The 26,524-nt window shown below is 40.0% G+C and overlaps 1 protein-coding gene across 3 annotated transcripts in view; it reads left to right on the forward strand.

The window, feature by feature from the left end:
- Positions 1-26,524, forward strand: part of LOC124608658 (putative epidermal cell surface receptor) — a 412,883-nt gene that overhangs the window by 329,882 nt on the left and 56,477 nt on the right. For 2 of the 3 annotated variants that reach the window (XM_047140005.1, XM_047140004.1), the window contains exons 9-13: positions 6,529-8,091; positions 11,632-11,688; positions 12,496-12,619; positions 20,717-20,907; positions 26,301-26,449. In XM_047140005.1, the coding sequence (XP_046995961.1) occupies positions 6,529-8,091; positions 11,632-11,688; positions 12,496-12,619; positions 20,717-20,907; positions 26,301-26,449 (2,084 nt within the window). The remainder of the gene's footprint in view (positions 1-6,528; positions 8,092-11,631; positions 11,689-12,495; positions 12,620-20,716; positions 20,908-26,300; positions 26,450-26,524) is intronic. The other variant, XM_047140006.1, reaches the window with a different exon arrangement.

Below are 26,524 nucleotides of genomic sequence, written 5' to 3' on the forward strand. Positions count from 1 at the left end.
CAACAAAAGTAACTGACACCAACCCCTACATAGACAGATAACATTTTGTGGTGAAAATTATACTATTGATTCTAGAATATTGTAAATGTTATAATGAAACACTACATAGTCATAAAAACTTGGCTGTGACTCTGTTTTATAACAGAAGGGTAAATCTTTGACACTGTCAGATTTTTAACATAAATTGTTTTTATGCAAAATTTAATAAAGATATTGTTTTTAAACAATTACATTTCAAATGTTCCAACTATTGCTAAAGTGCTTAATTATTTTATATTGGGATTTACTGAGGTACATCCAGCTGTCTTATCAATCATGTTAAAGATTATTATGTACTGGACAATTACAATATCAATAATTAGTCATGACATTACATAGTGCTTTTCTTGAACTTGCTCTCCATTAATTTTGTAAAACTCCAGTACACAAGAGAACCATGATCTTTCTTAATCTGGGTCATTTTCTTGCCTGGATCATAATTTTTCCCTCACCTAACACACTATGTATTTTATATTACTGCTGTTAATTTGAACGTATGACAATACAACTTATCTCTGTGTTAGCTGAAGCAATAATGAAGGAATAGTCATGAGCTCACAACTGTAAAACAACAATGGAATGGTACTAGATAATGTTAGTTGTGATTAGCGCACTTTACGTATAGACATGCTCACTAATGGGTTATAAAACTTTGCTCATCCTCTCCTGCTACTCATTTTACTGCAGTAGGGTTTCTTCTGAAGTTACTGAATGTACCAACAGAGCACGTAGTAAAATCTTGCCACTTAAAAATACCATAAAAGCAAGAAGCAAATACTATATTGACTTTTTACCATTTCAAAAATCTTGTGAATAGCACGCATATGTAACTGATACTGTAATCATAGTATACTAATAGCTATACAGAAGCCAGGGAAAGAACTGAGGATTTTCTCTTTTAGCTAATGCAAATGACGAAGGACTTTGCTCAGAAAAAATAAAGGGACCATAAATACTGATCTTCACCAATATTACAATAATGGAAATTCTAAGCAGGAAACAATTAACATAAACGAGGAAAGGCACCCATTCAGCTGTAGCTGGGTGTTGCACGGCTCATTGAAACACATGAAAACACACATGCAGTACTATTTTTATCACTCTTTGTATAAGGGGGGCCTCAAGCACTGAAAAAAGAGCAGTAGTTAAAAAAACTTATAATGACTCTGTACTGTTACTGTTTCTGTGTGCCACACATCAATCAGCTTCATGTGAATTGTTGCTTTTCCTCGTTTTTGTTTACTGAGTCCCTGCCAATGAATTGGCAGCACACTAGCAGCCTAAAAATTTCTGCATGTTGCAAAAGACCTAATACAGCCCATTAATATAAAATTATCAACAGCTATTCATTAGAAGTGTAGAGACTCATAACTTTAGTTTATATGAGTCCCTGAAACTGAATGTGTCAGTATTTATAATTTATTATTTTCTTTAATGTTTAATAGCTTTCTGATGCTTAAATTTGTTTTCTTAACAAACAGATAATTTGAAAAAGATATTAATAATTGATGCAACTGCTTAGAATTAATTCACAATGACAAAATGTTGACACTTGTTAACTTTGGTGAATAGCCTGCACACAATAATTTCTCACTTTGTCTAATTGTCTTGATTTTCTAAATTACCATTACATATTTAGTGTTTTGGACATAATTCTACTTTTTTACATAATTTTTCGAATTTTTTGCACCACCATGGATCCTTGCTCCTCCCATCTGCATCAGTACAGAAAAGTTTCCTCATCCCTAGCCAGATCTCAGTCCTACATTCTGTTCCTGTGTTGTTGCTTGGCTCATGAAATCCCCCCTAATGGCCTTACCATCAAGTAGACCATCTCTGGTTGCCACACCTTCTTTCACAATGACCTCCACCTGTTCAGATTTGGCCAATCCTTAGCCCTCACCAACATAGTCCTGCAAAACCATATCAACCAAGCCCAATCCTCCTTGCAGTACCTTCTCTCCATCCGCAAAATTCTCCTGCTATGTAATTCCAAATTCCTGGAACCCATAACACTCATTGAAACTTGCCCTGCAGGAACTTGAGCAACATGCACAATGCCACCTCAAAAAGCTTTCCATACTGCTCACTTCCTATTCCCACCTCGGAGTACCAATGTCCACCACCTCTACAACAACCTCCAAATCTCCCCCATGTCCCATCATAGCTTACAAACCATGTCTCGCAGACGTACTACGCTTACCCCACCCTCTAAAACTCCCACCACCACACAGAACCCAGAATCTAACAGACCCACAACACAGTCATGAACCTTCCTTCAAGAAGCCTTAATCCCACAGAAATATCAGTCCTTTCCAAAGGCCTCACCTTTTGCCCCCCACCCAAATTCAGTCACGCAGGACTTGTTAAAGACCTTCTCTCCTACTCCCGGTCCCTACAGTGGAAACACTTTTTTGCTACCAACCCGACCAATCAGACTCAACTAAAGACCAATATTGAACCTTGACTAACTCAGTTCAATCCTCTATCCAACTGTGATGCACTCCCACTGTCTCCAAACTGCCCCCAGTTAACTTCCCATAATTTCTTAACCTCGAACCTTGCTTCAGCATCGTTCCCCAAATCCCTCAATATGCAAACTAACCTTACATCCACAGAAAGAACTGCAGTCCACTATCTGAAAACTGACCCTGGCCTTATAATCTTACCTGCAGACAAAGGTTCCACCACCATTGTTTTGAACCGTAAGGATTACATGGCGGAAGGACTTCGTCAGTTGTCAGATATATCCACCTACAAAACTTGCCACAGTGACCCCATTCTGGTAATCCAGCAGGATCTCCAGTCACTAATCAAATCCTTAGGCCCATCCCAGAACCCCTCCCCAGAGTCAATCTCTCTACTTACCCCACCACTCCCCACACTCCCACTTTCTACATACTTCCTAAGGTCCATAAACCCACCCATCCAGGATGACCCATTGTGGCCGGTTACTGTGTCCCCATTGAGAGAATCTATGCTTTCATAGACCAACACCTTCAACTGATTACCTGGAACCTACCCTCCTATATAAAAGATACCAACTGTTTCTTCCACTGACTCTCCACAGTTCCTGTCCCTTCACCACACGGTGCCCTGCTCGTCACTATCGATGCCACCTCCCTGTACACCAGCATTCCAAATGCCAATGTTACTGCTGTTGAACATTACCTTTCCAAACGCCCTATGGATTCCAAACCAACAACATCCTTCCTAGTCGCCATGACCAACTACACTCCTGGAAATGGAAAAAAGAACACATTGACACCGGTGTGTCAGACCCACCATACTTGCTCCGGACACTGCGAGAGGGCTGTACAAGCAATGATCACACGCACGGCACAGCGGACACACCAGGAACCGCGGTGTTGGCCGTGGAATGGCGCTAGCTGCGCAGCATTTGTGCACCGCCGCCGTCAGTGTCAGCCAGTTTGCCGTGGCATACGGAGCTCCATCGCAGTCTTTAACACTGGTAGCATGCCGCGACAGCGTGGACGTGAACCGTATGTGCAGTTGACGGACTTTGAGCGAGGGCGTATAGTGGGCATGCGGGAGGCCGGGTGGACGTACCGCCGAATTGCTCAACACGTGGGGCGTGAGGTCTCCACAGTACATCGATGTGGTCGGCGGAAGGTGCACGTGCCCGTCGACCTGGGACCGGACCGCAGCGACGCACGGATGCACGCCAAGACCGTAGGATCCTACGCAGTGCCGTAGGGGACCGCACCGCCACTTCCCAGCAAATTAGGGACACTGTTGCTCCTGGGGTATCGGCGAGGACCATTCGCAACCGTCTCCATGAAGCTGGGCTACGGTCCCGCACACCGTTAGGCCGTCTTCCGCTCACGCCCCAACATCGTGCAGCCCGCCTCCAGTGGTGTCGCGACAGGCGTGAATGGAGGGACGAATGGAGACGTGTCGTCTTCAGCGATGAGAGTCGCTTCTGCCTTGGTGCCAATGATGGTCGTATGCGTGTTTGGCGCCGTGCAGGTGAGCGCCACAATCAGGACTGCATACGACCGAGGCACACAGGGCCAACACCCGGCATCATGGTGTGGGGAGCGATCTCCTACACTGGCCGTACACCACTGGTGATCGTCGAGGGGACACTGAATAGTGCACGGTACATCCAAACCGTCATCGAACCCATCGTTCTACCATTCCTAGACCGGCAAGGGAACTTGCTGTTCCAACAGGACAATGCACGTCCGCATGTATCCCGTGCCACCCAACGTGCTCTAGAAGGTGTAAGTCAACTACCCTGGCCAGCAAGATCTCCGGATCTGTCCCCCATTGAGCATGTTTGGGACTGGATGAAGCGTCGTCTCACGCGGTCTGCACGTCCAGCACGAACGCTGGTCCAACTGAGGCGCCAGGTGGAAATGGCATGGCAAGCCGTTCCACAGGACTACATCCAGCATCTCTACGATCGGCTCCACGGGAGAATAGCAGCCTGCATTGCTGCGAAAGGTGGATATACACTGTACTAGTGCCGACATTGTGCATGCTCTGTTGCCTGTGTCTATGTGCCTGTGGTTCTGTCAGTGTGATCATGTGATGTATCTGACCCCAGGAATGTGTCAATAAAGTTTCCCCTTCCTGGGACAATGAATTCACGGTGTTCTTATTTCAATTTCCAGGAGTGTATATCTTCACCCACAATTACTTCTCCTTTGAAGGCATTACCTACAAATAAATCCAGAGTAAGGCTACGGGCACCCGCATGGCACCATCCTATGCTAAACTAGCTAGAGGAATCCTTCCTAAAAACCCAGAATCCTAGACCCCTCACCTGGTTCAGATTCATTGATGACACCCTATCCACATTCCTCCAGAACCTCATCAACCTCTCCACCATTTGCTTCACCTGGGTCTACTCAACCCAACAAGCCACCTTCCTAGCTGTTGACCTCCACCTCAGAGATGGCTACATCAGTACCTCCATCCATATCAAACCTACTAACCACCAGCAATACCTCCACTTTGACAGCTGCCACCCATTCCATACCAAGAAGTCCCTTCCATACAGCCTAGCCACCAGTGATTGTCGCATCTGCAGTGACGAGCATTCCCTCTCAAAATGTACCAAGGGTCTCACTAAAGCCTTCACTGACCATAATTATCCTCCCAACTTTGGACAAAAACAAATCTTGTGTGCCTTATCTTTCCAGTCTCCCACCACCTCCCAAACTCCCACAGTCCAGCCAGAAAGGAGCATTCACCTCATAACTCAGTACCATCTGGGACTTGAGCAACTGAATTACATTCTCCACCAGGATTTCAATTACATCTCGTCGTGCCCTGAAATGAGAAATGTCCTGCCCACTATCCTTCCCACCCCTCTTACAGTGGTATTCCGCCGTCCACCGAACTTACACAATATACTTGTCCATCCTTACACAACCCCTGCTCCCAATCCCTTACCTCATGGCTCATACCCCTGTAACAGACATAGATGCAAGACCTGTCCCATACATCCTCCTACCACCACCTACTCCAGTCCGGTCACTAACATCACCTATCCCATCAAAGGCATGGCTACCTGTGAAACCAGTCATGTGATTTACAAACTAAGCTGCAACCACTGTGCTGCATTCTATGTAGGCATGACAACCAACAAGCTATCTGTCTGCATGAATGGCCACCGACAAACTGTGACCAAAAAACAAGTGGACTGCCCTGTTGCTGAACATGCTGCCAAACATGATATACCTCATCTCAATGACTGCTTTGCAGCCTGTGCCATATGGATCCTTCCCACCAACACCAGCTTCTCTTAATTGCACAGTTGGTAACTTTTCCTGCAATACATCCTACATTCCCATAACTCTCCTGACCTCAACCTTCATTAGTCACTGTCCTCACCTATCCAGCCCCCTCCCTGTTCCCACTCCAGCACTACACAGCCGTCATTTCACTGCCACACCCAGTCTTTTAATTTCTTTTTATTTCTCTCCTTACTGCTACTTACACCCCCCCCCCCCCCCCCCCCCCGCACCTTCTCTCCTGTCCCCCATCCAAACTACAGCACTTCACTGTCTGCCATCCTCACCATACAATCCCCCCTCCCCGCCCCAGCGTCCTCCTTACCCCCACCCAGTTGCCACCCCCATCATGCACTGGTGCTGCTGCTCGCAATGTGGTTTGAGTTGTCTAAGACTGCAGGTGTGTATGCAAGTTGCATTTGTGTGTGTGTGTGTGTGTGTGTGTGTGTGTGTGTGTGTGTGTGTGTGTGTGTATTGCTGACAAAGGCCTTAATGGCCGAAAGCTATAGTAGTGTGAATTTTTGTTGTGCCTATTGCGACTCAGCATCTCCGCTATATGGTGAGTGGCAACTTTCCTTCTCTAATATTGTCATATTTAATGTTTGTGTTACCTGGTAGCCTTAAGCTAACCTCTATTCTTATAGATAACTGCACTGAAGTCATAAGTCATTTCTGAAATAATGTAATTAGATTTCAGTCCCTGACTCTTCCTGTACTGTTTCAGGGACAGACACTATGGACAGACTGCTTGGGACAGAACACAGACATCATCAGTTAGACAACTCTTCCCATGTCTCCCCAGATTCAAAACTTGTTTACCACCCTTCACTTTCCCAGTCACCATCACAAGATTTAACTTCAGTAACAACACAGGAAGGTACCCAGTCTTCAGTGTCAATGCCTATGGAACATTTCCAAGAAAATATCAGTGAACAAAAACCTCATGTTTTTCAGGGGCCTTTTGCACCTGATCATTTGTCACAGCCTCCTATGATGGCCACAAGAAATAAATCTCATGATGTTCTTGAGTACATTCCAAAAAGTCCTGTTCTTCCCTTGCAGGAAACTGACTTGGTTGACCACAGACATAATGACTTCATTAGTCACATGACTTCTAATGCCAAACAGCTTGGAAGTGCAATGGATGGTGGACAGCTTGACTTGGATGACCATACTTCTAATAGCTTTCTGCCCACTGTAACTTATGGAAAACATGAAACAAACATTTTAAACAATATCTCAGTTAAAAATTCAACAGGTTTAACTAAACCTGATACAACTGACAGTAAAGCTGGAATGACTTCTACTGGATTGCCAGGTACAGACTTGCTACTGAAAGAACTTGATGCTGGACAGAAAAATTTAACACAACCTGGGCCTGTTTCCAAAATAAATGACTCCAAACCCAAAGTATCAGAACAAATTTACATAACTCCTGCACCCTCTCATGGTGCCTCCAGACCAGTGGTGAAAAACCCTGAACACAATGACTTCAAAATTAAACATTTAGGTTTTCCACAAATACCTACAGAATTTCATCCTCCTGAACAGTACCCAGGCTCTCTAGAGGAACAACTAATAAGAGAACTTCAACAACAGGGACTTCTTCCTCCAGGTGCTAAGGTACAAGTTTCTCACAATCCTGTCCACCCACAAGAGGTATTTTATCACGTGCCAGGTACCACAAGTAATGGTGCTGGTTCACATGAAATATTTTTGCAGAACCCTGATATTATAGATCCACACCATAGCCAGAATTTTGCCCAATCGCCTCCATACATCCCAGATAAAATACCAGCTCCTCAGAAAGCCTTACTACCACATACATTCCATGGAGAATGGTTGAGTTCATCAAATCCACAGGGATTTAATGATGTTGTTATTCCAAACACTGCTTCTCAGCAGACAATTCCTAAAGGTGCAAGAGAACGAGACGCTTTACCAAACACTGCTCCAGACTCCAATAGATTTCCGAATGATAAACTTGCTTACATAAACTTAGCACAAAAATCACAATCATCATCAGCTGATATTATGTCTGAACATGACATTTTAGGAAAGAAATCTACAGGGCAGAAACCATTCCAACCTAATCCTCTCCAAATCCCTGAAGACTTTTTGTACCACATTCAACAGCATGCTGCCCCCCAAGCACCCCTTTACAACTCACAGCAGGGGACCATGGTGTCACCTCACAGTCATCCTCGTGGTCCTCCGACCACTCCTGAGGAGCTACTGGCGCGTCTGCACCAGCAGGGTCTTCTTTCTGACCCTCGAAACCATTCAGGTACCTGCCCTCAATATCTGCAGTAGATAGAACTGCGGTGGTGGATCCATTAAATTATTGCAGCAGCAATGTAGTGGGACAGGGAAAAGATATATTTGAATCTGTGATTGGTGGAATGAGGAGCATGAGTGCTGTGATGTTCTGTAGTGGTGGCCAACTTTTAACTTTACAAGCAAATCGATTATTCCATTGACTTGGGGCAGTTCTGGTAGACCTAGGCTCTAAATTCTTTTATTGTTGTTGTGTAAGTAGTACTACAGGTGCAGGTACCCTACAACATTTAATTTAATATTTAAGTTTTTAACGCTATAATTTAAAATGTCCAGAGTGGTGGAACAGTATAACCCATTTGTTATGCTTTCATTGAAAACTTACACTTGCCTCAATATAAAATTGTTGGAGACATGGAAGGGTGGTGCAATGCTGCCTATAAAATTCTAAGATTTAATTTTATGTAATTCTGTCCTTTTTAAATACAAGATTTCCAAAATATAACCAAAAATTCAGGGTGAGTTTTACACAGTTATAAAGTGCAAAAGATATATCTACTTTTTTTTCTTATAAATTAATTACATGCATAATGGAGTATAAATGGAAGTGACCATATGTTAATTTCTTAAATAAATCCTGTAGTATTATGTTACATGGGTTTAACTTTTGTTGGAAAATTACTGAAATCTAATCACAAGTTTCTGCTAGTGTTGAGAGTTCTCTGGATTACATACAAATGATATAAATAAGGCTCAGTGCTGAAACAATTGATTCTGAAACCAAACAGAAGAGCTACAAATGATATTAAATAGACCAAAAGAAGTAAATGAAATCTATGTGATAAAACAGTCTGAGTAGAAGATGTACTCAGGATAATTGCAAGGAAAAAATTGTATACCGAGTCCAAATTTAACAAATGCTTGTGAATCGTCTGATATTCTTGGAGCATAATACAACTTTGAAATTGATGAGTTGTTTTAAATGGTGGAACCCAAATAACCTGCTGGATAATTATGTACATTTTAGATTTTGTGACACATGTGAACATGATACCCAAGTGAACATTAATTTTTGTAAAAGGTCCATAACTACATAAAATTGGTACCAGGAAGAGACATCTGATGTATTTATGACTGTTATCAATTAACAGAAGAATGAGGAGGCATTCACAAGGTCACAGTGTTATTTTGAATACGGAAACTGAATTCTATTTTAAATAATCTGAGCATGTTCTTTAATTGGACTAAATTTCCTGATATCAAGTGTGCAGGTTGTTGTTTGTCCTCTTCGGAATAAAATGTGAGTAACATTAGAAAAAAAGGATGATAAAAGGTTTGTTGATTTTTTACCAATGCTGATGAATTCCACAGAGAGAAATAACCAACTTTATTCTGTCAAACACACTTTATTATCATGCAGTCACATGAAACATAGCAGAGCATTGAAAACAACAACAAAAGTACTGGTTCCAAAGCTCACTGACTCTGAAGGTAGAACACTCCTCATTCCAGAGTCACTGGCAATCAATGATCACCACAGGTTCTTAGCAAAACTCATTGGTAATTATATCTGTAAGATCTGTTCGTACTAAAACAGTTTCCCAGGTAGGAACACAACCAGTATGTATTGAGGCCTGTACTGTTGTCTTTGTGCTTTAAGACAATTGTTTCAGGAATTGCAACAGACAATAGTTTCAGGTAATGGAAACCTGAGTACAAGTTATGATCTCATCTATTTCTTTCCCTCCAGTCATATAATCTTCATTGAATAATGTTAGAAAATTGATTTTATATCTGCATGCATGCTGCTTTTGTGAGGTGTGAGGAATATTGGTTCACAAGTAATGATGATAGGTCAGAGTGGTCAAAAGTGTGAGAATGACATCAGAAGGTATGATTGAGGTATTTCTTTCAGTGAAGGGAAGAGGAAGGTTAACATATGTTCTGAGATGATAATTTAGGGGGAATAGGAAACACTCTGTATTCAGCCAGTAGAAAGGTGAAGACAGTTTAAGTGTGCTTTATACTGAGGCAGAAATAAGCATGGTTGTTTCTAGAGATATTGAATGTATGCCAACAATGTGCTATCTTTTCCTTCAAGCTAAATAAGCAAAAACTGGAAATTTTATTTGGAAGACAAATTGTATTCAGCAAAAATGAGACAGTGAACTTGAATCACACCATGTAGGGTGTCTTTAATATGAGATTATAGATATGAATGAGCGAAGGAAAATAATGATTGAAAGAGCAGTCTACCGGGTCACCTTAAAAAAGTATAGGCTAGCAATAGATAGATACAGAAGCAGTTGTATCAATAATCACTATGTAAGATAAATGGATATCTATCATCTCAATAATTTTGATTCTATCCAGGACTTTCCATTACTGTGATGAATGAAGGAAAAGATTGGCAACATAGTAATTGAATAAATACCTCTTCCGTCTTTCCTCTTTGCATCATCATTTTTTAAAAAGATTTTTTTACTGTCTTTCTTTAACATCTGTTTTCTTGCTGATGCTTTCAAAATTTCTTCTATTGTTAATATTCTTTTATTTCCCTCTTTATTGCTATTAATACCATATTTCCTCCTTTCAGGTTCCATCTCCTTATAGTATTCACTATTGCTTGATCATGTATTGTTGTTAATTTCTGGGAGCTTTTGGCGGTGACACATGTAACATTGCATTTGCATCAGGAGAAATTTCACATGACGAGTACTGTTATTTTTGAAAGATATATGGTTTTCTGAAGTTATCTGCAATATGTCCCTATTAGCATCATGGTTTCTTTATCACAAGCTAATCCTCATCATCATCATCATTTTAATCCACTGAATTTTAGTAGTATACAGGATAAAGGGCAAGTATAATAAATGGCAGGTATAATTCTAAAGTTGTGCTTCAGTAATGCCACTTATATTACAAATACTTTAAAAAAAAAAAAAAAAATCAGAATTACTAGGTAGTTTCATGGGCCATTCCATGTTAGGAGGAGGATCATTATTTTGTGATTTCTGATAAATTTCGAAGAGGTTTATTTTAATAAGAGAGTTTGCAAAAAGTTAGTGAAAGGATCTAAGGAGTTAATACAACATATACTAGTATTTGCATAATTGGAGAAAAATGTCTATTGCCCTTTAACTACATACCACATAATAAAGCCTCAGACTATTTACCCTCTTATACCACAAAAATCTTCACCACTTCCTTATTTCTTAAAATGAGAGCTCAAAGTAAATTGACTTTTATACTGTTTGTAATGTCTGTAGTTTATGTATTATGTGTTACATGAGTTCTTTAGCTAATGTGAACACTTAGTACCACAAGCTTTTATTTGCTTCCTCCTGCCAGAGGTTAGAGAGAGAGAGAGAGAGAGAGAGAGAGAGAGAGAGAGTGTGTGTGTGTTGGCCTGAGCATAAGTTAGTTCAATTAGTGTGTGAGTCTAGGGACTGATGACTTCAGCAGTTTGATCCCTTAGGACTTCACACACATCTAAACATTCTATCTCAGGCTTTAAAGTTCACACAATTAACTTCATGGCCTGTTACAGGATTTGGGATAGATAACCTGCCACCAGGATTTCCAAGACTACCCTCACAGAAGACAGGTTAGTATGTTCAAAATTACATTTCATAATTATTCACTGTAGTCCTGTTCCAAATGAATTAATTGCCCTACAGAAAATAGGAGGTCATGCTGAAAAGTAATGGCCCTGAATTTTTTGTGTGAAAACTTTTAAGGCTTTGTAAATAAAATAAACTTCATTAATATTCTACAGCTATGTTCTTCATGTATACATATTTATTCTCAATTTAGTCACTCTGGTGCTGAACACATTTCTCCCAACGTTGATACCATCACTGTAGAATGTTTGACATTGTTGACAGAGGCACAATCTCACTTATTATTGCCACGTTTCATTATCATCAAAGTGAAGTCTCCAAAGGTGTTCTTTAAGTTTTGGAAACAGATAAAAATCAATGTAGCCCAGTTGGGACAGTATAGAGGATGACTGATGACAGTGAACACAAGATGTCAGATTGTTGCAGATGTCACAGTGCTCGTATCTAGTCTGAGATTGTCAAGCTGAAGGAGATGGTGCTCCATGTGTGGATGAAGTTTTCTGCAGTCAGTAACTCAACTGTAGCACACTGTTTTCCATGCACTGACACAGTTATGTTACACATTACAATTCAGAGCCTTCTGGTGGTAGAGGGTTGCATCTTGAGTCAGTGAAGTGGGAAAATTGACTGGGTAATATGCATGATATATAATACCTCAACCAATATTGACAACAGAATAAAAATTTCAGAGGTATTACTTTTCAGCAGGCCCTCGTACATGTATATTAATATATAACTGCTATTCTACTTATCATTTTCATGTAAGTGTTCTGTTTCTTTCTTGCATACAGGTGACATAACAGTCCATATCGTGGAGGCTGTGGATCCCACATCAGTCCGGCTTGTGTTTTCTGTACCTCCAGTGTTGGTTGGTTTACATGGTCGTATAGAATTAAGATATACATCTGATAAAGGGTAAGCTGATATGACACTCTTCATACTTGTTCTCTTTTTGTTGCTGTGTTTTAATGTTCCCAAAGGTTTTTGAAAGGAGAACTTGAATTCAGTAAAATTAAAAACACAGTCATTTAAAATATAGCACATCATAATATCCTTAATATTTATGATGTGTGGAGAATGCAACCAAGAAAAGTTCCTTAGCTTTTTAGTCACAGTTCCCATACAGAAAGGAGTTACATTAAATCGTTAATAAACTATTAGTAGTGTTATACACCTGCACCTACACTCTGTAAGCCACCTTTTCGTGTGTGGTAGAGGGTACTTTGTGTACCACTGTCACATCCCCTTTTTCCTGATCCAGACATGTTTGATTCAAGGAATAACAATTGCTGGTAAGCCTCTGTGTGGACATGAGTCCCTCTATCTTTATCTTGATGCACTTTCTGCAAGATATACTCAGCAGGAAGCACTATACTGGTTGATACTTCTAGGAAAGCAAGCTTTCAGAACTTCAACAGTAGACCATACCATGATGCATAATGCCTCTCTTGCAGCATCTACTAATGAAGTTGGCTGAGCACCTCTTTGACACTTTCACACATATTAAATAAACTCGTTACAAAACATGCTGCTCTTCTTTGGATGTTCCCTATTTCATCTATCAGTCCTGTCTGGACAGATCCCATACTGATAAGCAGCATTCAAGTATTGGTTGAATGAATTTTTTGTAAGCTACTTTCTTTGTTGGTGGACTTTATTTCCTGGGGATTCTTCCAATGAATCTGTCTGGCATCTGCCTTACATGCAATTAATTTTATGTGGTGATTCCACTCCATATTAGTCTGTTCACATACCCCTACACATTTTATGGAAGTAACTGCTTCCAGTGATTGTTTTGAAATCATGTAAGTTTCCATTTGAGGCCACTGATGCAGCATATATGCAAAACAGTGTGTAGGCAAGGGATTAGTGTGACATTCTTGTCTTTCCTATGTGTTTGCAGTAACTGTGTAAATGTGAATTATAGTGATGTTATTACCAAATGCATCCAAACAGGACCAACATGCTGTTATTCTTTCATGGCTGCTGAAGGAAAAACACTAATAAACATCCATCAGAAAATGAAGAATGTGTATGGGACAGCATGTCTGTTGAAAACCACCATTTCAGAATGGTGAACCAAGTTCTGTGCTAGTCGCGATTTGAAACAAGATGCCAGTCGATCTGGGAGGCTAGCCTCATCCATTTTGGACAAGTGGGAAACACTTGAGCACCCATCCTAATAGTCCCGATCTTTCCCCATGTGATTATCAGGCCTTGGGTTCCTTAAAATGAATCAATGATTCCTGTTGTACGAGTATGTGTAGCAGGCAGTTAAGGACTTTTTCACACAGCAGGACATGGTGTTTTACCAAATGGGATGATTACTCCAATGCTCATAGCAATTTTGCCTTATTGGCATACTGATTATGGATTATATGGCCTTTGAATGCAAACTTTTGAGATCACCTCTTATGCAATAAAAGTCTTCCAGTCTACGTATTTGCAATACATTATATTTGTTTATGATAAGAGTCAATTGTCATTCCCAACACCATGCATTGATCTGCTGCAGGTCTTCCTTCATTTCACTACAATTTTCTATTGTTGCAACTTACTGTATACAACAGCATCCTCCACAAAAAGCATCATGAACTTCCAATGTTACCTACTACATCATCTATATATACTGAAAAAATTAATAGTCCTATAACATTCCCTTGGGGCAAGTTACTTTCATGTCTTAAAACTTCTCTCCATTCAGAATGATATGCATTATTCTATTTGCTAGAAACCTTTCAATCCAGTCACACAGTTGGTCCAATGTACCTTACGTTTGCAATTTGTTCATTAGGTGGCAATGCAGAACTCTATCAAATACCTTCCAGAAGTCAAGTAATGTAGGGTCTAAATGGGCACTTGTAGCTACTGCTTTCTGGGTCTCAAGGCTGAAGAGAGCAAGCAGGTTTCACATGATCATCGGTTTTGGAGATCATGTTGATTCTTACACAGGAGACTTTCAGTCTGCAGAAATGTCATAACACATAAGCACAAAACATGTTTCAAAATTCTATCACTGATCAAAGTCAAAGATATAGGTCTATAATTTTGCGTGTCTGACCGACAACCCTTCTTGAAAATGGGAATAACTTGTGCTTTTTCCCAATCATTAGGAACAATCTGCTCCTCTAGGAACATACACTACACCCCTGCTTGAAGAGGGGAAAGTTCTTTCACATATTATCTGCAGGATTGATTTGGTATCCCATCAGATCCAGTGGCCTTACCTCTGTTGAGTGATTTCAGTTGCCTTTCTACCTGATAGTCACTTATTTTGATATGTCATTTTGACAATTGTGCAATGTTCTACAAAATTTCGGGCGAACTGCTGGATGTTTGCAACTTCCTGCCACAATATTTTAGTGCAGATTCTTCTGGCCATCTTCAGGTGATACTGACAAAAACTCCCTGAGCTCTGGTATCTAAGGCCCCTCCGGCACATGCGTGGTGGATTCACTTGGCGTTGCGTGTGCACTACTTGAGCGCATTCGATTCTGCTGCGCCGCATGCCCTCTGTGGCGAAAACATGCTGCATTGATATCAATTTGATTGTCTTCCTACGGCTCCAGCACAGACCTACGCCAGCAACAGAGGACACGAAGTTTTTCGACAATTGGATTCCATGCCAAATTCAATTGGTAACTGCCATCACGATTAATAAGAGGCTAATTGTCAGACAGCTGCATTTCCACAGATTCATTAACAATAGAACTCCAAAAGTTAGACATATGGGCCACAATTTTTGTCTCATTATAATTCATGGCATGACAAGTGGAAATATAGTGTTCAGCGATGGTAGACTTAAAAGGCTGAAGAAGGCGAATATGCCGCTGATGTTCTACAATGCAGTCCTGCACAGTATGTGTCATTTGCCCCATATAAGATTTGCCGCATTCACACAGAATCCTGTAAACACCTGCCTTGCACAGCTCTAAGTCGTCTTTGACAGATCCCAACAGCGACGAAATTTTTGCCGGAGGGTGAAAGATTGCTTTCACTTTATATTTTATTAGTATTCTGCCTATTTGCGCTGAAATATTACCAATATATGGTAAATAGGCAGTCGTTTTAAAAACCTCTTCCTCTTCTTTGTTCCATCGTTTACAGGTCTGCAACGCTCTCTCCTCTTGCTGGGATGAGTACCCATTCTTCAGAAATACAGTCTGTAGGTGCTCCAGTTCCATTTGCAAACTATCGGTGTCAGATATAACGTGGGCTTGGTGAATCAGTGTCTTCAAAACACTGTCTTCAAAACACCCATCGTTTGCGCTGGATGGTGGCAACTAGCGGCTTGCAAGTAAAGGTCTGTGCGAGCGGGCTTTCTATATACCGAATTACCAAGTGTGCCATCGTTATTACGTTGCACCAATATGTCTAAAAATGGCAGGCAAGCCTCCTTCTCTAAGTCCATAGTAAATTTTATATTTTTGTGTATGGAGTTCAGATGTTGTAGGAACTCTCACAGATGATCCAAACCATGAGGTCAAACTATGAAAGTATCATCAACATATCACCAAAATACTGTTGGTTTAAAAGCAGCTTAGGCAAGTGCTCGCTCCTCAAAATCTTCCATAAAAAGATTGGCCATCAGGGGAGATAAAGGACTCCCCAAGGTGACGCCGTCTGATTGCTCATAAAACTCGTTGTTAAATAAAAAATATCTGGAGGAGAGAGTGTGCTCAAACAGCACTGTAATGTCAAATCCAAACCTGCTGCTAATGAGATGTAGAGAGTCCACAGGAGGTATATTTGTAAAAAGTGCAACTACGCCAAAACTGACCAACAAGTCATGACTTTGCAGCTGCAATAACTTATGTTTGCTGATAAAATCACTAGAATTCTTTATGTGATGTGGACACTTTCCTGCCATTGCTCTCAGCAAAGAAGCCAAATACTTTGCTAAGTCGTAAGTGGCTGCTCCAATATTACGCACAATTGGACGTAATGGCACGTTATCCTTGTCGATCTTCGGCAATCCATATAGCCTAGGTGGAACTGAAATATTTGGTTTTAGTGTCTTAATTACCTCCTTTGGTAAGGAACTGTCAGTCAGAAGTTCTGCTGTTTTCCTCACCACTCAGGTGGTAGGATCCTTATCTATTTTGTGATATGTTGAGTCGCTTAATAAACATTAATCTTATGAGTATAGTCCCCCGGAGCATTAAAACAGTAGCATTACCTTTGTCCTATTTAAGTACAACTGTATCTGGGTCTGCTCGCAAGTTACGGAGGGCTGCCCTCTCCATAGGTGAGATGTTGCTCTTTGGCGGTGTAGCTCTTGTCAACACATGACAAGATTCCTGGCACACTTCCTCAGCTTCATCTGTAGCATGACGACTCACAGCTTCTTCGATGGAAATGACAAAGTCCAGCAGTAGTGGTGAGACAGGTGTAAGAGCAAAATTGAGACCTCTTACTAACACAGACATAGTCGCATCATCTATAAGCTTCCCCGTCAAATTAATAACGGATCATCGAGTAGGAACTTCCTCCAGCATCTGTGTCGAAAGTCGGTCGAACTTCGCTATTTGCCTCGTCGTAGCTTTGCCATGGCTCCAGTTTGCTTTGGGCCATGTCACACCATGCACCCAGTCCCAAGACAATGTAGACAGCCTTGCTGCCAATTCTAAGTGAAGATAATACATGTCCTTCGATACGGAATCCAGTTCACGCCGACTGAAACGAATCCTCTCTCTCACTAATGCCATACTTGCTTTGCATTTGATGTTATTTGCAGCGATGCTATTAATAAAATGCACAATTTTTGCAAACTTTGGAATAATACCCTCGTCTCTGCAACTTAATAAAAATATCAGAGAGCTCAGTAGCCTTGCTCTTTTTTCCCGTAACTTATCAAACCCTTCAAATATACTGCATCAGTTCCTTCCCATAGAGATTCTTGATGTGAGATTTAAAATGTCCCCAGTGTACATATTGTTCCGCAAAATTTCAGGTGAACTGCCGGATGTTTGCAACCTCCTGCCACAATATTTCGGTGCAGAGTCTTCTGGCCAGCTTATCGATGCAGTGAGTTTTCACCACGGAGGGCACGCGGCGCAGCAGAATCGAATGCGCTCAAGTAGCGCACGTACAACGCCAAGTGAATCCACCACGCATGTGCTGGGGGGTCCTTAAATACCAGAGCTCAGGGAGTTTTTGCCAGTATCACCTGAAGATGGCCAGAAGTCTCTGCACCGAAATACTGTGGGAGGCAGTTGCAAACGTCTGGCAGTTTGTCCGAAATCTTGAGGAACAATATGTACACCAGGAAAGTTTTAAATCTCACAATTGTGCACTGACTTAAAGAAGGAACGACAGTGAGATTTTTCATGTGAAACAGTTTTGGACAAAAATAATGTAGAATTCAACCTTTTCTGTGTCATAGTCTGTTTCAGTGTCACTGTGGTCACAGACTGTCAAGAGAGATGGGTTCAATCCATTTACTGATTTATCATAAGAAGAAAACTTCCTATGATTTTCTGTCAAGCTAGTTGATGGAATTTTACTTTTGAATTCATTGAATGCTTCATGCTTGGCTCTCCTTACCACCAATTTTGGTGTCTTGTTTTTCTTTGAGGCTTTGACTATGTTTAAATTTATAGTGAAGCTCTCTTTGTTTTCATAGCAGCTTTCTAACACAGTTGCTGAACCACAGTTGGTCTTTTCCATCCTTCTCAATTTTTCCCAGTATGTACTCACCTAAAGCATATTGCAGGATGCTCTTACACTTTGTCCATTGATGCTCAGCATTGTCACTGCTGGAGTTCTTCTGTTAGGTAACCTGAAAGATGTCTCTTGTCATTCTTGCTGAGTAGAAAGATGCTCTTACCTTTATTTTTATTCCTATTTACTGCCATGTACATTGATGCTGTAACAGCCTTATGATCAATGTCTCTCCATTCTACAAGTCTAAAAGTTTGGGTCTATCAGTAACAAGTAGGTCTAAGTGTTAACTTCATAAGCAGGTTCTCTGACTGGGCTCGGTAATTTTGGAGAAAGCACTTAGAACAATTTCACTGATTCTCTGCCTCTAATATATATCTTAAACAATTGAATCTCCCAGTCCACAGCAGGAAATTAAAATCTCCACCTAACATTATAACATGTCTAGTAAATTCATGCAAAATTTTCTCCCAGTTTCCTCCTTATCACTACTGCTGCTGAGGGAGGAAATCTATATCTTCATCCAAATTATTCAGAAAAACTCAAAATAGTTAAAAAGCTGAAACAGTTAATTTCATTTTCAATGAAAATTGTAACTTTGTTTAAAAACAGTATACACTTAGAAAAAATTGTATTAAAGACATGATAGAAAAGACATGTTAGATGGATAGTAAACTCTTCAAAAGAAAATTGGGAACTTTCATACAACTTGGGATTTGTCCTTTCTGTTTTTCCTTTCTTTTAATTCTTTAAAATTTGAATTTTATACACATTACACAGGTGTGGAATGCACCACAAGTCAGTTTCTGAGAATTGGCCATAAGGACTAAGTGGGCTGTATTAGGTCTTTCGCAACATGCAGAAATTTTTAGGCTGCTAGTGTGCTGCCAATTGATTGGCAGGAACTCAGTAAACAAAAACGAGGAAAAGCAACAGTTCGCATGAAGCTGATTGATGTGTGGCACACAGAAACAGTAACAGTACAGAGTCATTATAAGTTTTTTTAACTACTGCTCTTTTTTCAGTGCTTGAGGCCCCCATATACAAAGAGTGATAAAAATAGTACTTCATGTGTGTTTTCATGTGTTTCAATGAGCCATGCAACACCCAGCTACAGCTGAATGGGTGCCTTTCCTCATTTATGTTTCCCATAGTCATATGAAAAAATAAATTATGCAAAACCTTAATCAATGACTTAATCAAAGAGTGAAGTATGTCATCTTGTTCATAAAAATAAAACAACAGAAGTATAATGTCAAATTTAGGAATCTAACAAGCATAGAGGCAAAATTTGCAGTGGCAAATTATAATGGTATGGAAGTCCCTTGTTAATTACTTTGTGAGCTAATTAGTTTTATGAAAACTTAAATATGTAAGTTAAAAGCTGGAATACTAGTCTTTTTAATGGTGTATGTTTATTTATTTAAAGATGCAGATTAGCTCACTAGAAATTTCTAATATGGATTGTATTTCAATTAGCGAAGCTCTCGTGGAAACTACATATGTACGTTACAAGAATCAGCACACAGTAATGCCCTGAATATTATATCTAAGGGGGGACAAAGCTTAGTTAGGATTTTTAACTATCCAAGCACCTACCAGATGTATACCAATTGAAAGTGTATAAAAACTGCAATATAAGTTAAGGAATAAAATAAATTAACTATCAGGAGTTGAAATCATAACAAATGGAGTAATCCCAACATGCTGTGTCCCACACCTTTTGGCACTCTGTGGAGAATACACATAATATTCTCAGAGTTCCCTGTAGTAAGGCCAGTTTCTATTAAATTCAACCCCCAGGACAGTTTTGTTACGTGGCCATAAATACAACTAACCTTTACATTAAAAGAGTGGCTGGTTTGGCTGATATTGTACTTATCACAATTATTGCAGTCAATCCTATATATCCCAGAGCCATCAAATTTGTCACGCATGCTTCTCAATCTATGTTCCACATGAAGTTTTAGTGTATTGTCAACTTGGAAACCACATCTAATATTGGATTTTCTAAAACATTTCTCTGTTTGGTGGGACATATTATGATGAAATTCCATTGTAATGGTTTTCATGCTTTCTTCATAACTTCTAATTTCTGGGTGAATATGCATTTGCCTATTTTTATTGCAGTTTTTGTCTACTCTTTGATAGTTGTAACTGTTGGCTATTGCCATCATTGTTCATTCTACAGGTACAAGTCTTCATATCTTGAGCTTCACCTTTCACAACCTAAAACCCAAGATAAGTGTTCAGTGTCATGTAAAGATGTATATATAGCAGTTTTCTGACTTTTAATTAAAATTCAATTTCTTTTTGCCTAACTGTAGACTGAGATTAAAATTTTTTCAGGAATAATGATGTGGCCTCATGGGAACAACAGATCTTGGCACCACCTGATGACATCATAGCCACACCACAACTGGAATTTGTACTTGGAGAGCTTCAACCTGACACTGAGTACCAAATACAGATTTCAGTCATGATGAGAGACATCCAGAATGCTCCCCACAGTCCAGTAATTTCAGTCAGAACACCTCCAGGTAAATTCCATATTGCTTTCAATTTCATGATTGATTGATGATTTGAGTATAATTGTAAGTTGTTTGGTTTAATTGTGTGAGTTTGTACAGTTGTAGATTAGAGAAGATAAACTTCATTGCCAAGATGCTAATAATAACCTTTATTCTTGATAACCAGTTTCAATAATCAATGTTACCATCTTCAGATATCCGTTGACAGGTTATTGCATATTTCTTAAAATAGCAGTAAAAATACTCATTCTCATTAATTGGAAGGTACATAACAGATCTACCTAACAATTAATCAGGGAGGGTATTTTTACTGGTATTTTAAGAAATATGCAATAACCTATCTATCAAGATCTGAAAATGGTAACATTGATTACTGAAATTGGTTATTGAGAATAAAGGTTATTATTAACAATCTTGGCAAAGAAGTTTACGTTCTCTAATCTATTTTCACAGATCATCCCTTGCAGCTCAAAATGAGTAAACTAAATTGGACAGATGTACTATCTATGATTTGTGTAAAAGTATTATAAGCAGTTAGGGAAATAAAGCAAAAATGCTGCATAATAGTGAACTCGTACCACACCCAGCATTCAGACATTAACGTGAATTAATATGGTCTGTTAATGTGTCTCTTTCTGAATTTGTTACTTATTATATTTGCACTTATTCTGGACAAATTATAATGTATAATAAAAACAAATACATTTAAGACAACATGCATTTAACTTTATCTTCCCAGATAGATATCTCCTTGTTCGTATAGGAACTAGGCCTAAGCACAATGAGAAACTCAGACAGGAGAGTACTGCAAATGTTAGAATAAGGAAAGGTTCTCATAAAAGTATAATTAAAAATAATGTAAGTATATTTCATCAAAATATTGGGAGTTTAAAGAATAAAATAGATGAGCTTCTGGTTTGTTTAGAAGATTTAGAAGTTGAGGATGAAATAGATATACTATGCCTGTCTGAGCATCACATTGTTACTGATATGGATAAGGTAAATGTAAGTGGATATAAGCTCTCTGCACATGTAATGAGAGAAAATATGGAGAAAGGAGGAGTTGCCGTATATGTCAAAAGTTATCATTGTGCAAAAAGTACAGAAACAAAAAAGTTTTGTGTAGAGAAACATATAGAAGCATGTGCCTGTGAGCTTAAATTAAATAAAGGCACATTTATAATTGTAACTGTATATAGGTCCCCATCAGGAAATTTTCATCTATTTCTGAAAAATTTCGACTCCTTGTTGTGCTATCTGTCAGACAGGGGGAAGCAAATTATTATTTGTGGGGACTTCAATGTAGATTCTCTGAAAGAGGGTAATAGGAAAAATGACCTTGAAGTATTACTCAGTTCTTTAAATTTGACACCCGTTATTGATTTTCATACTCGGGTGGTAAAGGATAGCAGCTCACTGATAGATAACTTCTTTATAGACCAAGATAAATGCTCAGCCTGTTGAGAATGGTCTTTCTGATCATGGTGCACAGCTAGTTACAATATATGACATAGCTCCATTTAGCAATACTAAACAGTCCTCCAAAATAGTACGTTCAGTCAACGATTTAACAATTGCTAATTTCAGGGAAAGCCTACAGCAGTTAGACTGGGGTGAGGTGTACCATGAACCTGATGCCAATTTAAAATATAATTTATTTCATGACATTTTTGTAAATACACTCCTGGAAATGGAAAAAAGAACACATAGACACCGGTGTGGCAGACCCACCATACTTGCTCCGGACACTGCGAGAGGGCTGTACAAGCAATGATCACACGCACGGCACAGCGGACACACCAGGAACCGCGGTGTTGGCCGTCGAATGGCGCTAGCTGCGCAGCATTTGTGCACCGCCGCCGTCAGTGTCAGCCAGTTTGCCGTGGCATACGGAGCTCCATCGCAGTCTTTAACACTGGTAGCATGCCGCGACAGCGTGGACGTGAACCGTATGTGCAGTTGACGGACTTTGAGCGAGGGCGTATAGTGGGCATGCGGGAGGCCGAGTGGACATACCGCTGAATTGCTCAACACGTGGGGCGTGAGGTCTCCACAGTACATCGATGTGGTCGGCGGAAGGTGCACGTGCCCGTCGACCTGGGACCGGACCGCAGCGACGCACGGATGCACGCCAAGACCGTAGGATCCTACCCAGTGCCGTAGGGGACCGCACCGCCACTTCCCAGCAAATTAGGGACACTGTTGCTCCTGGGGTATTGGCGAGGACCATTCGCAACCGTCTCCATGAAGCTGGGCTACGGTCCCGCACACCGTTAGGCCGTCTTCCGCTCACGCCCCAACATCGTGCAGCCCGCCTCCAGTGGTGTCGCGACAGGCGTGAATGGAGGGACGAATGGAGACGTGTCGTCTTCAGCGATGAGAGTCGCTTCTGCCTTGGTGCCAATGATGGTCGTATGCGTGTTTGGCGCCGTGCAGGTGAGCGCCACAATCAGGACTGCATACGACCGAGGCACACAGGGCCAACACCCGGCATCATGGTGTGGGCAGCGATCTCCTACACTGGCCGTACACCACTGGTGATCGTCGAGGGGACACTGAATAGTGCACGGTACATCCAAACCGTCATCGAACCCATCGTTCTACCATTCCTAGACCGGCAAGGGAACTTGCTGTTCCAACAGGACAATGCACGTCCGCATGTATCCCGTGCCACCCAACGTGCTCTAGAAGGTGTAAGTCAACTACCCTGGCCAGCAAGATCTCCGGATCTGTCCCCCATTGAGCATGTTTGGGACTGGATGAAGCGTCGTCTCACGCGGTCTGCACGTCCAGCACGAACGCTGGTCCAACTGAGGCGCCAGGTGGAAATGGCATGGCAAGCCGTTCCACAGGACTACATCCAGCATCTCTACGATCGGCTCCACGGGAGAATAGCAGCCTGCATTGCTGCGAAAGGTGGATATACACTGTACTAGTGCCGACATTGTGCATGCTCTGTTGCCTGTGTCTATGTGCCTGTGGTTCTGTCAGTGTGATCATGTGATGTATCTGACCCCAGGAATGTGTCAATAAAGTTTCCCCTTCCTGGGACAATGAATTCACGGTGTTCTTATTTCAATTTCCAGGAGTGTACATTTGAAAACTGCTTCCCCAAGAAAATAGTTAAATATACTCGTAAGAAACCTTGCAACAAACCATGGCTTACTAAGGGTATAAAAATATCTTGTAACCGGAAAAGGGAAATGTATCTGACAGCAAGAAAGAGTAGTGGCCCAGAAACTATCAAACATTATAAAAACTACTGTGTTATATTAAGAAAAGTTATTAAAAAATACAGAAGTATGTGTATCATGTCTGAAATCAGCAACTCTGATAATAAAATTAAAACAATTTGGAATATTATTGAAAGAGAAACAGGTCAACCGAGAGCACAGGAAGACAGTATTACCATCAAATTGAATGAAAACTTTACGAACAAAAAGTCAGAAGTTGAAAATATTTTTAATAATCATTTTCTAAATGTTGTGGATGTGGTAGGATCCAGGTGTTCATTAGAAGATGCTAGGCTGTTAATGGAAGAGGCCATACCTATGCAATTTGATACAATTGAAATCTCACCCACTTCTCCCTCTGAAATTAGGAAAATAATAAACTTGCTTAAAAGCAAAAACTCACATGGAATTGATGGCATTTCCAGCAAAATACTAAAAGCTTGTTCTCAACAGATAAGTAAGATTCTCAGCCACCTGTGTAATAGCTCTCTAGAACAGGGCATTTTCCCTGATAGACTGAAATATGCTATTGTTATACCTTTGCATAAAAAGGGGGATAGATCTGATGTCAACAATTACCGTCCAATCTCCCTTCTAACAGCTTTATCCAAAATTTTTGAGAAAGTAATGTATTCAAGAGTAGCTTCACATATCTGTAAAAATGAAGTACTAACAAAATGTCAGTTTGGTTTCCAGAAAGGTTTTTCAACAGAAAATGCCATATATGCCTTCACCAATCAAATTTTAAATGATCTGAATAACCGAACACCACCCATTGGGATTTTTTGTGATCTCTCAAAGGCTTTTGATTGTGTAAATCATGAAATTCTGCTATACAAGCTCAAATATTGTGGCATGAGTGGGACAGTGCACAAATTGTTCAATTCATACCTAACTGGACTAGTGCAGAAAGTTGAAATAAGCAGTTCTCATAATATGCAAAGATCAGCACATTCCTCAAACTGGGGAACTATCAAGAATGGGGTTCCACAAGGGTCAGTCTTGGGTCCTTTGTTGTTCTTAATATATGTTAATGACTTGCTATTCTATATTCATGAAGAGGCAAAGTTAGTTCTCTTTGCTGATGATACAAGTATAGTAATCACACCTGCGAAACAAGAATTAACAGATGAAATTGTCAATACTGTCTTTCAGAAAATTACTAAGTGATTCTTTGTAAACGGACTCTCACTGAATTTTGATAAGACACAGTACATACAGTTCCGTACAGTGAATGGTATGATGCCATTAATAAATATAGACCTTAATCAGAAGCGTATAGCTAAGGTAGAATATTCCAAATTTTTAGGTGTGTCCATTGATGAGAGATTAAATTGGAAGAAACACATTGATGATCTGCTGAAACGTTTGAGTTCAGCTACTTATGCAATAAGGGTCGTTGCAAATTTTGGTGATAAACATCTTAGTAAATTAGCTTACTACGCCTATTTTCACTCATTGCTTTCATATGGTATCATATTTTGGGGTAATTTATCACTGAGGAATAAAGTATTTATTGCACAAAAGCGTGTAATCAGAATAATAGCTGGGGTCCACCCAAGATCATCTTGCAGACATTTATTTAAGGATCTAGGGATATTCACAGTAGCTTCTCAGTATATATACTCTCTTATGAAATTTGTTATTAACAACCAAACCCAATTCAAAAGTAATAGCAGTGTGCATAACTACAATACTAGGAGAAAGGATGATCTTCACTATTCAAGATTAAATCTAACTTTGGCACAGAAAGGGGTGAATTATACTGCCACTAAAGTCTTTGGTCACTTACCAAATAGTATCAAAAGTCTGGCAGATAACCAACAAGTATTTAAGAAGAAATTAAAAGAATTTCTGAATGACAACTCCTTGTACCCCATAGAGGAATTTTTAGATATAAATTAAGGGAAAAAAATTATAAAAAAAATAAAAAAATTAAAAAAACACAAAAAAATAAAAAAAGTTGTTATATTAACTTAAGTATGTTGTTAAATTAACTTAATTATGTCATGTATTGGAAAATTTGACTCGTTCCACATCATTACGAAATATCGTATTCATGATCCATGGAACTAGTATTAATCTAATCTAATCTATTACCTGATGTGTTAGTGATGCATGGTGAAATTTGCATGAAGTTTGGAAGGCTCATCAGTATTTCTATTTCAGCGTTACCACCTATAATAGAGATAGATCCTGCTCTTGCTGTAGTTGAACTTAATGGTACATGGGTCGATCTCAGCTGGCGCAGATTTTCTGAAGAAGAAGCACAGTTCATAGATGGTATTCAGTTGAGGTACAAAGAAGTTAATGATAAGGTAAGCATTTTATCATAATAATTTAGTTATTTTTCACACAACTGAATATTAACTAATGTATCTGCAATCATGTAA

The sequence above is a fragment of the Schistocerca americana genome, chromosome 1 (assembly GCF_021461395.2).
Source record: "Schistocerca americana isolate TAMUIC-IGC-003095 chromosome 1, iqSchAmer2.1, whole genome shotgun sequence".
NCBI classification, from domain to species: Eukaryota; Metazoa; Arthropoda; class Insecta; order Orthoptera; family Acrididae; genus Schistocerca; species Schistocerca americana.